General features: G+C 34.2%; 2 protein-coding genes across 4 annotated transcripts in view; both read left to right on the plus strand.

The window, feature by feature from the left end:
* Window positions 1–7,154, plus strand: part of LOC128162609 (zinc finger protein 300-like) — a 292,098-nt gene extending 284,944 nt beyond the window's left edge. For 2 of the 3 annotated variants that reach the window (XM_052825843.1, XM_052825844.1), the window contains exon 2: window positions 6,512–7,153. In XM_052825843.1, the coding sequence (XP_052681803.1) occupies window positions 6,641–7,087 (447 nt within the window). In that variant the 5' untranslated portion in view covers window positions 6,512–6,640 and the 3' untranslated portion in view covers window positions 7,088–7,153. Of the gene's footprint in view, window positions 1–6,511 lie in introns of all 3 variants that reach the window. The other variant, XM_052825845.1, reaches the window with a different exon arrangement.
* A 16-nt stretch (window positions 7,155–7,170) lies between these two features.
* LOC128162608 (zinc finger protein 22-like) lies at window positions 7,171–8,331 on the plus strand. Its single transcript, XM_052825842.1, has one exon. The coding sequence runs from the start codon at window positions 7,174–7,176 to the stop codon at window positions 7,645–7,647; it is 474 nt and encodes a 157-aa protein (XP_052681802.1). The 5' UTR covers window positions 7,171–7,173; the 3' UTR covers window positions 7,648–8,331.
* The last annotated feature ends 10,054 nt before the right edge of the window (window positions 8,332–18,385 follow it).

Here is an 18,385-nt window from a genome sequence, read left to right on the forward strand (position 1 = left end):
AACTAACACGTGTATATATACACGTGTATAGGTAGAGCCAACGACCACCAATCATCTTTGGACATGTAGCCCCCCCCCCTCCACTAGCCCCAAATATTATAGTAAAGTAGTAAAGGAAATAATGAGCAAGTTATTTTGTAATTAGTAAATGATTTATCAATTAATGAATCATTAATCAACGTGTTCGTGTTCAGATTGTGACAATGGTCCCGCTTCTTTTTTTTTTTTTTTTTTTTATACCAAACTCTGCGTGTAACCGTTTGACATCCAAGGGTTTATGGGGAGCAAAGTGGACCGAAAACCCTTGGCTAGCGAAGATGCCGTTTGAGGGAAAGTGAAGTGAATGATTGTTTGTCGTATGTAAAACATAAATACATGTATATACATTAAAAAAATCAATAATATTTGGTAATGCAGCCATGCATAATTCTTGCATTATTCTTGACTTTCTTTTTATCAGGGACGTATATACTTAGTATATATCTTAGTATATATATTTTTTTTATCAAATGTAAAACATTTCTCGACCTTCGATTCATTCTGTTTAGTGTGATTCATTAAAATTGTCGGAATGACATTTTGCTTTTCGAACATTTAGAATGTGAATGTTTCAGTGGAACTCTTACCGACTCGCTACAAAAATATTAAAATATGTCTATCAGTTTGAAAATGCATGATTGATATATTTGTTACATTAAAAGTTTAAAATCGAAGATTTCTAAACTTATCTATAACAATCTTAGATTGTTATAGATAAGTTTAGAAATCTTCGATTTTAAACTTTTAATGTAGATTGTTATAGATAAGTTTAGAAATCTTCGATTTTAAACTTTTAATGTAACAGGTTATCAATTTAAAATTTACAAGCTGCTATGAAAACTTAAGTTTAATTTTTTTTTTCTCAAATTAATTACGCAATTTAGTTTGTAACAAAAAAAAGAAGGAAATAACCAAACAAACAAACGGAGATGCTTTCATGTGACAAAATGTTAATCCTCTTGACACTAGTCTTTGATATCTTCTTAAGTTAATCTCCAGGCAAATTAAATAATTGTTGGACAATAGAAGTGTGAAATTATCGTAACAGCTATATGTGTGAATGTTTACTTTTCTGGCATGCCATTACCATTCCTTTGTCAAAAAAATCCAATGCCTGTCAAAAAAAAAAATGTGTAAAAGAGAGAATGGTTTAAGATCTAGAAGAGAACGGTTGGGCTAACTGTGCTGGAACCCCGCACGTTAGTGGAGTGTGTGTGATATCGGGCTAGCTGTGCTGGATTTCCGCACGTTAGTGTCGATTTTGTGCAAAGAATTATATCGGACTGTCCGTGCTGGACTCTCCGCACGTTATTAAGTGGTTCTCTCGGAACTCCGAGAATCGGTTTTCATTGGAATCACATGTACCGTTTATTTACCAACTTAAATACAACTTGTTGAACTTTTGTTTCGTTTTGGAGTTTTTTTATTCAGCGTAAACTTGAGCGAGTGTAACGAATTGAGCTTTCCCCTGAATTCACCATATGGATTTTAAGAACTTTTACATTACAATTTACAGTCTAGAATACAAATCAAATACAAGATACGTTCGTGAAAGTTGGGTAGTATTTTTAGTAGAAAGCCGATTGGCATGCTACCGGGCTAACCGCAACTTCACGGAAAATTCGCGATAGAAACTTTACATTTAAAATTCATTGGTGAAATATTGGCACAGATTTTTTGTGCATGTCCTATAGCTATTTATTTATTTTCCTACACATTCAATTTCGTTTGCTTGATAGTTTTCTCTATGCATGTATTTTAATTGTATTTAAAAAATACATGTACTAGAACAGTTAAACGCAGGTTCATATATATATATATATATATATATATATATATATATATATATATATATATATATATATATATATATATATATATACATATATATTTCTCTCTCGATGTTTGTATGGTTTTTCCGTTCATGAAGAGAGAAAGAAAGAGAGAGAGAGATGGATGGAGAAGACGGAGAAAGAGATGAAGTCAAAGATGGAGGGAAGACAAAGAAAGAGAGAAAGAAATGCATGTTTATAAATATACATACTTGTATACATATACGCTTGTGTGATTCTAGCAGTTATTATGAATAATTCGATAAAATAAGAAGTCGTAAACATTTATTTCAGTAGAAAGTTACTTTTGACCTATGTATAGATTTCCATAGGTTTCCGAATAAATATGGGGAATATAATGGAAATCTCGGGAAAACAGCTTGAATCCTTGCTGAAAATTGACAAGCAAACAACTATATATTTAAACATGTTTTCAAAGCCTTCTCGTTTATCATAAGGGTTTCAAAAAATATGACGATCTCTGCTGGTTTCTATTTTTTAAACACGATTTTTCATTCATTATGTAGAAAAAAACATTTAAAACAGAGTTGGTCTTTAGACCCAAAGATCGTGGAACAGTCTCGTGAACGGTAAGCTGCCGTAGTCTAGAATGTTCTTGCTGACAATAATAACAATTTAATAACAATACATGTATATGTTAGTATAACACACGAACTTCCATCAAATATTTATTTCAGTTATCATTTTTTTTTCTTTCTTTCTTTTTTGGGAGTAGATTCAAGATTTTTTCTTTGACTTTTAGGGAGATTTTCACCACTAACAGACATTTCATGAGCTGATCTAGATGGGATTCGGAGGATGGGGTGGAATCCCCCCCCCCCTGGAAAAAAATCAAATTTCGTAAATTTTCATCGTAAATGACATAAAATATGCCTCGACCCCCTCCCCCGACAAACCTATATACCCCCCCCCCCCAAGAAATACTCTGATTGAACGCATGGTTCTTTCATGTTGTAAATTTTGAATTTACTGGGTGGGTGTAAATACAAAATTTTCCAACATGTGTAAATTTTGTATTTAAACCCACCCAGTAAATTCAAAATTTACAACATGACAGCTAGTTCTTAGAGAGAACAGAACTGGGTCAAACCTAAAAGGAGTGATATGCGAACTATATAAAACTCGTATCACCCAACTTCATGTAATATAATAAATTAATCACAGCAATATATAAACTTCTCTTCTGAACATAATCATAAGGCAAAACGTTAACTTTACAGCCATCTGAAATAATTTACAAATAAAATGACATAACTATAAATGGCAGGCGTGCATTTTAAATCCACAGTCGTAAGATTTCTGTGTTAGAGTTTTCCCTTTATTTTTAAAAGTCATTCGCGCTTTTTTTTCTTCTAAATTTGCGAAAAGAAATTAATAATTCTATCTATGCATTTTAGTACAATGAAATAAAAGACTAACATACAAAAAAAAAAAAGAAATAAAAAAATAAATAAAATAAAAAAAATAGCAATTAGTTTGTACATTATGGATTCTGCGTAATTTTTTTTTTTTTTTTACTTTCATGATTTTTACTATTTTAGTCAGTGTTAATCAATAAATGTGTTTTTTTTATCAATATTAAAATGATCATTTTTTAAATTAGAAAATAGAAGTAAAACATTATGATCGCCCATCAGGTAGGCGGCAGGTGTGCTCTTTTCTCGGCGGGCGAATGCATTCTGCGTAGGAGTTGTCTACTTACCCAACTTTTACTTAGTTTGTGTTATTTAATGAATATAAAGTCATTTTTTTATATTGCTATTAGATTTTATTTTGTTAAAGAAAATTTAAATTATCCATCAATAAACGGCGGGTATTCAGATTTCTTCTGCTGCCGTATGAATTCTACGTACGAGTTATCTATCTTTATCAACATCTTTGATTTTTCGTCGATAAATCCGTAATAAAAACTTATAAAAATATTTTGTTGTGTTAATTATGATTATTTTATTATATTTAATCATAATCAATCATAATTATATCGATATACAGCCGCATTTGCGGTGGGACTTACGTGGGACTTGTTTTCTCCGTGGGACTTGTTTTAGTATCACCCTTACATCCGGTTTAATCGCAGTGAATCGAAAGGTAAATTGAAAGGTAAGTTCTGATTGGTCAATAATGAAATAAATTCTTTAATTTCTTATCGATATTTGTCAATCTTCTTCATTATTCTCGCATTTCATTGTTGAAAGGCCAAACTACCTAGTATCTATATGCAAAACTCCTTTCAAACATTTTATACATACTCACCATAAATTGTTATCAGTTTCGCCACCTTATTGACGAGCAGATTTATTTTATTATTAACCAATCAGAACTTACCTTTCGATTCACTGCGATTAAACCGGATGTAAACCAGTCTAGCGAAATTCTTAGGCACTTGGATGTATAAAAACACCTTTTTCTTCGACGTAACAGCATTGGAGCGGAACGAATGTATACATATGTCGTAAGTAAAGTATACTTGAACGATTTATCGCGAAATTTCGTTTGAGGAACGCCCAGACTTCGTCAAACCCGATTTCGCCCCAAAAAGAGTGTCCTACCCTTACTTTTTTATACATGCACATGCAATATATTTACAATAACTTCCAGGGCCCGTGAATTCCCCTTTAAATTTGGGGCGTTTCCGCACGCGAAAGAAGTTGATTTTTTTTTTATCATATGAAAAACAGTGTGTAAGATGTCTATCCCAGTTTTTTGCTGCGTGTTGTTTCCCGGGGGGGGGGGGGGGGGAGGGAAAGTGGGGATGAAAAGGCCCGGGCTTGATTTTCAAGTACATGTGTAACTTCGAAGTAAACAAAGTCTCACGCCTTGCTGGATGCACGTGTGTATTTTGCTAGAAAATTGTAAATGAAGTGTTGTTTAAAAAGATGTCGAGAGGATTTTTTTCCAGAAGTTCGTTTTGAATGTTTAATCTGTATCTAAAGTTGTGCAGATGATTATGATTTATACAATTCGCCGTACAAATTACAAATTGATCGTTCACTAATTGAAAAGTATCTTAAATTTCCTTGATCATAGCATAATTTGCAAAAAACTACATATGTTATGAGTTAAATTTGGCCTCCATAATTCACCATTTTTTTTTTTGTGTTTCAGGTACAATAAAATGTTATGTTATGTTATATTTTAGAAGAGCTAATGTATAATCTATTTGTCACCTATTTATTTGATTTATTTGCACTCACTGGCAGTATATGATGTCAGAAATGACGCTATTTCTATAATTAAATCAAGATCAGTCAAAAATTGACAATTTTCTTATCTTTTTATGAATGGAGAATATAAAGCGCATGCTTGAACAAGGACATTTTTTTGCCACCTATTAGCCTTGTGTCCTTTACAAAAATTTAGATTATGGATAATCAAAATTTGTACATGACATTACCGACAATAAAATTAGCACCACCAATAAGGACCACTGTACAACTCGATCGACACTCGGCTGTACTATAACCCGATCAACACTCGGGTGGTAGCCCTCAATTTGGTAAAAGTAACCGAGGAAAGTCCAATCAGCGTTTCAACATTTATTAAGGACCTGACAGTAATTTTGATACAGATCGGTGATATCGGGACGGCTGTCCGATTCCGACTATTGTACAAAAGAATTTCAACAGTATATAAAACAAAAATTATGTAACATGTGTAAAACGATAAATGAATAATAGCTCAGACTATGACACCTGAGTTAATCCATAAGTAAATTTCCTAGCCAATTAATTCCCTTTGAAGTATATAATGCCTGTAAATGCTTTTAGCAAAATAAAGATGACAGGTGAGGAAATTCAATTATCTAAAACTCTAAGACATTTGACGTTTTTACTATCATGAATTTAGATAAACGAGTAAATGAGATTAACCATCATTTGAACCTAACAAAAGCTTTTTCCGAACAATGTAGCCATATTCAAACCCTGAGAAAGTATTTTGATTAAAATCGCGCTAAAATTTATAAGAAAAACAAAATAAACAGAAGTAAAATCTTCGACACGATAACCTGTCCTTTACAAAAATTTAGATTATGGATAATCAAAATTTGTACATGACACTTGGCTAGATTCATCTCTGATTTAAATATTTTGTTTGTTCAAGCATGCGCTCTATGTTTCCGGAAAGAAAAACTACTTGAAAACAAGCTGTTTTATGCTGAAAATGCAAACAATGGTGGGGAAAGGTTGTCTTTATGATTTTATATTTCTAAATTGTGGGCAGTTGAATCAAAATGAACATTATGTAAAAACATCACATATATATCTGTACAAAGAAAACAAAGAATTTCAATAAAATGATGATGTTCATTTCAGGGGGCCATTTTAGGTCCTTATCATATATAGTCCTTTATATGATATTAGATTTTATTGAATTGTAATAATTTAATTCATTACATCTTACCTTCAAAATACCATGACAGAATTTATTTAAAAATTAATGGAAAGACCAAATGTAACATTTTATAACTTATGAGCTTATGATATAAGAAGTCAAAATCAGGACAAATCCTATATGTGAATACATGAAAATATCATATCCACAAAATGGTTTTTGAATTACAAGTACTGAAAAGATATAATAATAATAATGATAATATAAATCATCTGCTTCATTAACAGAAGTCTGGAACGTCATGAATGAAACTACCTATAATTGTCATCACATAGCAACCGTTCAGACAGCCTGTACCAAGCTTCAATAACTTCCAAGTTCCCTGCATCACCGTCGACAACTTGGCTTCTGATTTCATGGATGAGGAGTTTGACAGTGGATACCACAGTCTCATTGACAATGCCTCCATCAATTCCAGTGGCTCCATTTCTCCTAACTCTAGTGCCATGGACCAACTGCAACAGAAGTTTCTTGAGGATTCCAGCCTGAAAAATGAGTGTTCTAACTTTGATGATCTGTGTGTGTACGAGTCCATCATGGATAGTTGTTCAAAACCCTGTGATGTTTTAGAGGCCAGGAACGTGTCGTCTGCTGTCATTGTGTCATCTGCCATCAAGTTTAAGCACTCCAAACACCAGTGTCCTGTGTGCGGGAAGACCTACAGAGGAAACACCAACTTGAACTATCACATGGCTACCCACACCGGCATCCGGCCTCACAAATGTTCCATCTGCGGCAAGGCCTTTACCCAGAAGTCCACTCTGCGCACACACTTCCGGATTCACACAGGCGAGAAACCGTAAAAGTGCTGGACCTGCACCCGTGCATTTGCGGACTACTCCACCTGCATGAAGCATGAGCGGACCCACAGCGGGGAGAAGCCATACGCATGCCCAGAGTGTGGAAAGTGTTTTGCCCAATCCGGAAATATGCTCCGACATCGGCAGACACACAGGAAAAACTGAAATTCCACAGGAACGTGTCATCTCCTGTCATTGTGTCATCTGCCGTCAAGTTTAAGCACTCCAAACACCAGTGTCCTGTGTGCGGGAAGACCTACAGAGGAAACACCAACTTGAACTATCACATGGCTACCCACACCGGCATCCGGCCTCACAAATGTTCCATCTGCGGCAAGGCCTTTACCCAGAAGTCCACTCTGCGCACACACTTCCGGATTCACACAGGCGAGAAACCGAAAAAGTGCCGGACCTGCACCCGTGCATTTGCGGACTACTCCACCTGCATGAAGCATGAGCGGACCCACAGCGGGGAGAAGCCATACGCATGCCCAGAGTGTGGAAAGTGTTTTGCCCAATCCGGAAATATGCTCCGACATCGGCAGACACACAGGAAAAACTGAAATTCCACAAAAAGTGCTTATACATTATAGAATACATTCAAGAAAGTGCCAATATTTACATTCTGAATCCCTTGTGTTGTTTTTTAGAGAGTTTGTTATTACTGCATGAAATCAGTATTATTCATTTTTCAATGTATATGTATTGCATTATGTTTTATGTATTTTAACATGTGGAATGTTCATGTAAATGTATATAGTACATTGTACTTGTAATTGTGTTTGACTGTTATGTATTTTGTAAAAAAAAAAACCAACAAAAACGTCATTTCAAGATTTTCAAATGGATATTTATTTTTTCAAAAGAAATTGAGACCTAAATATGTACATTTTCAATACCAATGAACATTTTAAAAGTAAAAGTTATGAGAAATTTAAAAAAAAAAGTCCATTATTAGAATGAAACAAAAATTCATTTGAATGTGACATTTTTCCATACAGATCTCCCTTCTGCCAAGAATTATCCCCAGACCCTCTACAGGTTCACTGCACACTGAGGGGTTCTTATACCATTGTACTTTTGTGCAGTCAATCTTCGAGTTATCCGCCCTTTAATGTATAGTAAAATATTATGCGGTCTTCCAAGTTGATCTTTAAAAAAACTTTAAAGAACTATTAGTGATAAGGGCCTTTAATGGCATTAGAAAATGAACATCATCAATTAACAATATGTTAATCTTGCTTTCTTTGTCAGATAAACATGTGAAATGTTTTCATGATTTTCATTTTCATTTATAGGCCAACAATTTTGAAAAATGACGTGGAAAATGTTTTTTTCCCACCAATTTTGCAATTTAGCGTAAAACCGCTTGATTCGGGAAGGGGAGGGGGAGGGGGGTTGTCGATCTTTCAATATATGTAAATGTTTCTGTTTCCAGATGGGGGGGGGGTGCGTATGTTTTTCAAAATGTACATGTAAAAGTCACTTGAATCTACTTTAAAATAAATTATGGTACTACTCTGGTGTTTCTACCACGTCTGTTATGTGTTTATAACGTATTTAGTGCGTTGGCAGCCAGCGGACCCAAAATATAGGACTGTCGTGTATTACAGCAGATACCTGCATGTAAGCGGGTATGACAATTCTGTTGAGTTTTGAAATATTCTAAGACTTTTAACATGACGTAATATTTACATTGAGTGTATAGTTTCCCTTCCGATTGAATTGAAAATCTGCAACGTTCAATATTTCTTGTGAATACACATAGCCTATTTATGCGCCATGAGCACAAATTTAAACGTCATCACGTATTTTGAGAATATTTATTATTGTAATATTAATTGAAATATTCAAAATTACATGAACAATTTGACATGTACCAAAGGAAAATGATCGTTTGATAAAATCTAACGCGCATTATATTCAATTTGTCTGCACCGCTTGGTGTGTTATAGGACCGACAACATCCAAAAATTTAAGTGCATGCCGTTTTTTCAGACGTTACTTGCTCATATATATTAACGGTCTTTTTGTGGGCTCCGTCTTTTCAGGTTAATGTCCTCTTCCTAATTTACAAATTATCTCACCAATAATTCCACTGAAATAGTTTTAAGTAAATACAATTTTTAAGCTGTTAAAAATGATCCCGAGTATAAGTTTTAGGAATCCTCCCTCTCCAATTTTCAATTTTTTCTGATTATATATATAAATGATTTATGATAAATAGTTAGAACTCATTTTTCTCTTATTAAACGGTGTAAAAAAGTAAGATGACGACCATTAAATTCTGAGTGGGTGGGGGGGGGGGGGGGGTAATAGTAAAAGTGCCTAAAGATTATTCAAATGTACCATCACGGAAACAAATACTGGCCCTTAAAATAATAACAAATCTAATTTGAAAAGCCTTGTTTTACGTACATTTGCTCAGTCTCAGAGGAATGAATAATGGTAAATTTGTGTCTAGAGCTATGGCGATAATGATTTTAATGAGTTCTATGGATTCCAATTAGACTATATATTAAAATGAGCATTGCTTTTATAAAACACATATGATCGAATAACATTTCCGTTCATTTAAAATTGGGCTAAAGAAATAACTTGCTTGTATAGATAGTGATAGTTGGCCCATACGTTGAAAGTTACATGTATCTCACAATATCTTGGTTTTATCAAAATAATAAATAAAAACCTGTACGTGTTACTTTGATTAGCATCTAGAATTTATCAAAATTAATAACTTTAAATTGATTGTAAAATCTCTCTCTCTCTCTCTCTCTCTCTCTCTCTCTCTCTCTCTCTGTTCGGCACTTTCAAATGGAAACCATAATACGCATTTGATGTTTTGACAATGTGCCGTTATAAATACTTAAACTTAGACAATGGCTTCAATGACTGTCACCACAACCAGCTAACTGTTGATTTAAGGATTATAAAGATTTTGGAATATTGTTTACATAATAATAGCGGTAGTTGTAATCATGTGCATGTATTTCTAACAGTATTGAATTGAATAAAAAAAATATAATTATAAATTAACATACATGTAATATCTATTTCCAAAGTGATATTGTTCATACAATAGTTGGGGGAGGGAGGGGGTGTAATTAAGTTCACTTAATAATTACGGTATATCACAATAATCCTAGTGCTTATAGTTGTTGTAAGACAATTGTTATTTCATAACATTTATGAGTCAACTTTATCAGATAGAACAAACAACACTATATAAATAGTGCCTCTTTGGGAGGGTAACAGTTGTAATTGACACCCCTCAATAACCATTGTCAAGCCACGCGAAGCGGAGGTTGACAATGGGTTTTAGGCGTTTCAATTTCAACTGTTACTCTCCCAAACAGGCACTATTCATTTTATTATACTGAATGTTTTGATATAGAAAAAAAATATTTTTGGTAAATTAAGATGGTTCACCCCTACCAACCCCGCACATCGAGCTAAAATTCCAACTGGCATTGACATCCACATCTATCAAAACATTCACATTTTGGGCAATTCAGTAACATATGAGAATCATTTGATGGCACAAGGTTAAAGCTTGACTATGTTTGATCGTATAAATTAAGAAAAGTCAATTAAATTATTGTTAATGTACATGTACACCAGTACGTGAGATAAACGAAAGAGGCTCAGGAGCCGAATCTTCTTGAAAAGAAGTTTGGGTCTGACATCATCATCATGACTATTTCGTTTAAAGTTTCAATCGATCGATAAACGGGACGTGTAGTCCTTACAGTTTTTACAGAGCTAAGAATTACAATCAATTTCCGTAAGAAATATAGGGATTCGTACGTGGTGGATGTAAAAATATATTGCAATATAGTTTTGTTTTAACACAGTGGCGTCAGAAGAAAATTGAGGGGGGGGGGGGGGGCTTGACTAATCATCAGAAATCTTGACAAGGCAAAAAAAAGGCTGATTCCCTAAATGATAAAATTCCTAATCCGTGGTGGTGGTGGTGGGGGGGGGGTGGTGGGGTAAGCGTACTATACCTATTACTCCAAAAAAAAAAATCTTAAACACCTACCAAAAACTTAATATTACCAAAATCATAAAATTCCTAATCCGTAGTAGGTGGGGGTGGAGGATTTTCAATATAACTCTTAATATTTCTTTATTTTCATTTCAATTCGGAAATGTCGGGGCTGACCCATTCTCGATGCTATGTGCCTTTTGGTTAGGTTTAATTTTGTAAGAAAAAAAAGGGGGCAGCCCCCCCCCCCCCCCCCCCCCCGGTTCCGACGCCTATGTAACACATAATAGTAAATAATGAACATGTATGTGCATGGTGTTTGAACTTAATTTGAAATACATGTACATTTAATGAAAAAAAAACCCACTTTTATTTGAAACCTGCTGGAATTAGAACATTGATAACACAGACTATCATAAGGTACCTATTTAAATTTTTTTTTCAGCACAGTTTGGGTTCTAATAAACTTGGCATTTTAATGCTGTGGGGTTTTTTTTCAAATGGCATTAATGCGTTGCATTTCAAGTTTTTATTTTTGGGTCCTTTCTTGGAATATTTAGCAACTTAATAATTATATACATGTAGTTATATAATCAAAATGCGTTGATATTATTTTTATCAATACAATTCATTTTTTTCATTCGGGCGTGCAAATGTAACCTCAAAGAATATTGGGGAATAAGATGGCGAAACTGCCCATTTGGTTTAATCGTAAAATACAATTTCAAATTTAACATTTTTTAAATTAAATATATGTGATATGTTATAATATAAGTTTACAAAAGGGTAATTTCTAACTATATTCAATTTGAAATATTTCAAAAAACGATAAGAGAAAAATAATAAATCCCTAAGTTTTGGTGGTATCGAACTCCCAACCTAAAAAGACAAGTTCTATAAAGCTCTAACCACTGAGCCATTTCATTCACAACAAAGTGCGTTGTTTAAATGCTATATGAGACGTAAGCCACACATTTACGGACTTGTATTAATTTTTTAAAATGTTCAATTGTTGGGTTACAAAATTACATTTTTTAAAGTAAAATGGGTCATCTCTCTACATTTTTGTTGATTAAAATTGGTTGAAATTCCATTAAAACGCATATATATAGCTTATGACAAAAATATGGAGCTTACGCGTAGACCCACTCTAGAGAAGTTATAAAAATGACACTATTTGGAGGTTTTGACACGCATACGCCAGTTTAAATCAATCTATTGCAAGTATCTAAAATATTTAAGGGTTACAAACCGATGTTACGTTAAATATACATTGTTTTTACTTAATTTTTTTTAAAAAGTATCAGATTAAATGATATTTTAATTTGCAGTATCTACTAGTAATCATTCCTCGTATGGGCATTTAACAAGCCATATTCACCCATCTTCTTTAAACTATTATACACAACATGCAAGCACCTGCCGTTATAGAATTTTCTCCTTATAACAAAAACCCTATATCTAATAATAAACAAGTGTATTAATATACTCTGTCCCGAGTTTTTGCTTCCACCACTTTTCGATTGATATTTCAATAATAATAAATACCTTTGTGCTCAAACTATGTTTATCCATTAATATGAAAAATGTCCTGATTATCTGTTTTGAAACGCCCCCTCTATCGCTTCAGGTTTCAATACACACCCCAAAATAGAAAGTCTACGGGGATTTTGCATTGCATCAGCCATTAATAGGCCCGGATGATAACGTTGAAAATTTGCACGAGGTGTCCCGAGTACTTCCGAATGGAGAAAAGATGTAAACATTTCCAATTATAAATCTCCATAAAAAAATTGTTTTCGTTTCTGTGAAATTTTATGAGTGAACAGGGATAATTTGTCAATGAAGATATCTTGGGATATTTTCTATTTCATTGATTTCAACTGTACTTCTTTCACAGGTATGTGTATTTTTTATTAAAAATCATCAAAAAGTGATGGAAGCAATAACTTAGGAAAGACTATAGATATGGGGTATTTATTAGGAGAAAACTTTTATAACGTCAGATGGCTGTGTTACACATATCTTTAGTGAATGTGTACACTTTTACCTTGTTCAGAGTGTGTAATAGAGACATTCTTTTCGAATAATTTATGTGGCTCTGAAAAGAGCCGTTTCTTATTTATGGCAAATGTTGATAGGACGGTAGCTGTGAAATCATTGGACCATGACATCTCCATCCTCTTCCTCTTCTTCTGAGTCACGCCTGACTTGTTGCATCTCCTGAGCTTTGATCATGGCGTACTCGTAGTAAACGTTGCGTAGACCCTCGATTGCCGCCAGGCGCAGACGTAGAGAGTACCGGAAAGAACGTCGACCGGAGGCGTGCGCCATTCGGTATCGTCTGCTGGCGGAGGAAAGTTTCTCGTTGAGCATCACAATCTGGAGGCAGGCTTTCCTAAAGTAAATCTCGGAGTGGTCCAATCTCTTGGCTAACTGCATCACGTTGGCGGAAGACATTCTGCTATTGTTGTCAACTCTCTGGGGAATAATATGGTTTTTTGTGTCGATACGGTTTTTATAAGGATTTTGTCGGGGTTCCTTTGATAAGGCTTCCTCTTATGAGCGGTCTGAAATACCGCGACAAATGGCGCCGATGTCGGCATTGCGTTCCGTATCAAAGCCGCTATCTTATCTGTCTCGGAAACACTTTTAAAAAGGGTTTTTAACAATGTCACAATGAACCGCCACAATCTTGAGATAAATTCTGATTTTAGGGTAAAAAAGGTAGAGCAAGTTCTCAATGTATATTCATTCAGGATATGACCGAACAAGTTATTTCCAAGTGAAACCATATAAAGTATTATTTTTAAGAACAAAAATTAAAACAAGGACTGAAGATATGGCCTAAAAATTGAAACCATCGAAATAATTTAAATTTTGCAAGCTAGATCTGTAAAAATTAATTGTCAAGTGTTATATAGAACCAATTTTTTTGAATTGGATTCTGTTTAAGACTATGAATTGTACTTTTAATATTACATGTAATTTACATAAGTAGTTCCATTGATTTCTATATAGGTTTTAAGTTTGAAACTATATTTCATACTTGTTGTTAAAACAACTTGTTTTACAATTATGCAACAAGAAATTTCTAATTCTGTTGTTATAAAAGCAAAATTTTAAGAATAAATTTTTCATTTTATTTGTTATATTTCCATAGAAAATCAGTAACAGACATAAACAGTCCCTAATAAACTTAATCGATTTTCCTAAGAAATAGAAAAAAATACTAATGTATTTTATCATGTATAAAACTGTTTTTTTTTAGCGATACTGCTTAAGTTTATGTATTTTTTTTTTCATTTTCCTTATGTTTACTCAGTAAAATAAACACTGAATGTTGAAGGGGACTACTTTACATTGATAAAATATCGATAGTTTTTTAAAAATGCTTAGTAGTTCTAATACAAATGTAGTTACATTCAATTACGGTCTTCAAATATTCCACGGGAGAAACTTTTTTTGGGGGGGGGGGGGAGGTAAGGGGCAGTTCGGTGTTTTTTTTCTTCAAAACATTGTACCCTGTCTACGGCAAATCTTATCATTCTAGGTCTGTTCCCGTTCTGTAACGTTTACGCTATATACGCGTATAGCTTGCTTTATATTTCATATTTTGGAAAGAAAGATAAATAATGGGGGACCTTAAAAAATATCAATCCACCCGTAATAAATTTCAATGACGTACTGGTAATTGAACTGTATATCTTTACCCCCCCCCCCCCCCCATCCAACTCAGTTACAACCGAGTTAATCATCTGGGCAGAACACCCAAACCTCCTCTGTGTAACATTGATGTTCGGGACTTTTGGTTTTTTTTAATCACCCCAAATTAAATATTTCCGTTGTACCCTACAAATTACCTAAAACATACTACGTCTAAAATCAATATAAATGTAAGTTTTAGTAGTCAGGGCATGCGCGGATCTAGATGAGAGTCGAAGCCCCCCCCCCCCCCCCCGAAAAATTCAACCTTATTAAATTCACAAAGTAAAATATCGACGAACCAGGCCTAGGATCCTTCTCCAAACAAAGTACCACCCCCCCCCCTCCCCGCCCTGGGAAATTATCTGAACCCGCACATGATAGGATTCTCATTCCAGGGCCGTCGGAAGGCATTTCATATTGCATGGGGCGGCGAATTTGATAGAAAATAAGGTGGGGCGGGGACACGGTGTAGTACCTAAACGGTTGCTATCCGTAAAAAAACGACGTTCTCTGTTTCTATTCGAAATTTATACGGTTACTAGCTGAAAAAGATGTCCGACACAGTAAGTATTTTTCTTTTCAGATTGAACAAAATGCTCATTTTCTCAAAGATTTTAATTAACCTGCAAACTTGACAACCCTTACGGAACGTAACACACATTTCAACACTAAAATATCCAGCTACCTACATACAAGATGAAGAATTGACTTAAAACTTCGTGAATAACTGTCGTTGATTTGGGCACATGTGCAGTCGAATTAAGTTTTTGGACATGATTGCGCCAAAATCAAAGTTTTTTTTAAAAATTGAAGCGACTGATTTCTAAATATTTGTACACAGAATAGTTTGATTGCAAGAATTATCCATTTTCTATGTTTGTATAAAAACTATGACGATTTTACTCGATAAGCCGTATGTTACGGCCACTATTAGACAACGACACCGGTTTCTATTGGAAATGTGCACTTTCTAACCTCAATGAAATAACATCCATGTATATGCATTGAATCATACAGTTGAAATATGTTATTCTATAGTAACCGTTTAAAAATACGACTTTCGCAGCTCTCCGACCTTTCCAACAGAGCTCGAAACCACCTCAAATGTATCAAAGGTGCTTGGGGACCCCCCCCCCCTCCAAATTCCCGAGTTATTTTTTCATCAATTATTTTTTTAATTATAAGTTGATGTATGCTGCACTAGAAAAAAAAATCACAATTAATGCGAAATAAGCTATGTATAAAAAAATATATACCACTGGTATATTTTTTATATATAGCTTGTTTCGCGTTAATTTTGAATTTTTAGTGTAGCATACAATACATCAACATAAAATTAAAAAAAATAAATGATGAAAAAATAACTGGGGAATGTGGGGTGAATGTTGTTGTGGGTGAGGGGGGGGGGGGTCCCGTCCTCATGCACCTGTGGAATGTATTACATAGTCGTTCATGACACCCCCCCCCCCCTTTTTTTTTATTTAAATAGAATTTGATTTAAATACATTATGTTTTACTATCCGTCGTGATGTGAGCTAGCAGTGCCCGAGAAGTTGAGACTGTTTACCTGTATGACCTACCTATAAATGTACACATTTCATCCTTTATCAATTTTTTACATTTCATGAAAATAATATCGTTCCGCATGAGGTTAGTTAATGTTTGCTCAGTACTTGCCCGCTGACAAAAGAGGCGAAAGGGACGAAAATAAAACGGGCGAATATTTCCCTGTATACAGTAGTACATCATAAACTTTTGCGAGTAACAAAAATTTTAACTTTGCAATTTGGAAATTCTAACTTGCATTTTTCTGAGATGTATACCGGTATAAATAGTGAATTTTGAACTCTGATACCCATATGATATCAATAGAAAATCATGTTAAGGTGTTCAGAGACTCTTCCGAATGGAAAAAGATATCAGATTTTCCAATTACAAATCTCCATTAGAAATCCTTTTTTATTCCTGTGAAAATCTCCCGGTAAAAAAGGGATACCCTCCATAAACAAATATTCAATATTTTTCTTTTAATTGATTTTAAATTTTCTTATTCTCTTTATGTGTATTTTGTAAAAAAAAATATGGCTCAAAGGTGAAAGAAACAGTAACTTTGGACAGACTTAATATGTCATAGGTTACTGTGGAATCATGGCTTTTAAGGGTGCATTTCGTAGATTAGCGCTGCATGGTTGAACGCGATTTGGTGGAGTTGAAATCGTTGAAGCACTTGATGTCTCACATTCTGTGTGATGTGTTTTAGATTTTTTAGGCTTGTGCAGCCATAAGTTTGATTTTCTTTTTCTAGCTGGAAAAGAAATTTAAGTTTCATATAGTAGTCGGTGCATCGTATTCAGTTTATAGCCGGTGCGAACATATCAGTATTTCAAATAGCAACCGTTACTTTAAAAAATCATTTGTTGTCAAATTATTTCGATCAAAATATACTTTCTTGTTTACTTTGTATTACTTAATGAATCAGAATAGATTAATGCTTTTTTTCATAATATAGAACAAACAAACTATGATTTGTGGATGAAAATATCAGCTTAAAACTTGGTTGTAACAGCCTTTTAGTTCGTCACCGACCTAGGAAATTTCTCTATTTCTGGTTATTCATAGGACTATTTTCCAAACTACATTTATAAAATATTATAATAATACCTTACATGTTCCGTGCACATGGATTATTCAAACAGTTACATGGTTTTGGTACATTTTTCGTCAATTTTGTGGCTTGATCCATGCGTTTCGTGCATGCTTTTTTCAACTAGCAACCGTTCAATTTTCGAATAGAAACACCGAACGCTGTTTTTTACTGATAGCAGCCGTTTAGGTACTTCACCGTGGGGGAGTGAACCGGGGAGTGAACCGGATTTGACTTAAAATGATGATATCCTACGATATGTACCTTATATAAAATTATAATATAATTAACATATTATATTGTAGTAGATAAATACTAAAATATTAGTATTAATTGTAGTAGATAAATACTTAAAATATAACAGCGCTTTGTACTATGATTAATATGCTCATACATTGTAATATTCTCCTGAACGTAGCCTAGTCACGGTAGAATTGCCTAAGGGGGTTAAGGGTGAGGGACCGCATTCGGGAGGGGGGAGGGGGTACATTTCAAGTCGGGTTCGTAATACAGACACCAGTCGTCTGGATGCTGGTGGTAATTTTTTCTTAGTATGCAAAGATGATATGCATTTGTTTCTACTTCCTTGAAGGGGTTGTAATGGTCGAATGTGAAGGTACACACAGCACTCTTGAGTCCCGTTCTTGTTGGAAGCCTCTGCCTTTCCATGCAGGTCTCTGCTCCTGATGACTCCGGAAGACATTTCAGCTGTTTGCAAAATTGATTGAAGTAGTTTGTGGGAAGTTTTCTCTCAGTCTGCTCTACTGCAGTACAGTATGTAAAAACTGTTCACTTAGCACAGGAATGACACTATCCATGTTGTTTAAATGATGAAGTTGCCTCCCTTTGACTAGATGCAAATTAACATCTAGTACCGGGTAGATCTTTTAATAATGATGTAATTTTTAAATTTTACATACATACTGGCTTATACATCATTCCAATTATTTTGATACAAGTT

The sequence above is a fragment of the Crassostrea angulata genome, chromosome 9, assembly GCF_025612915.1.
Source record: "Crassostrea angulata isolate pt1a10 chromosome 9, ASM2561291v2, whole genome shotgun sequence".
In the NCBI taxonomy this organism is placed as follows: domain Eukaryota; kingdom Metazoa; phylum Mollusca; class Bivalvia; order Ostreida; family Ostreidae; genus Magallana; species Magallana angulata.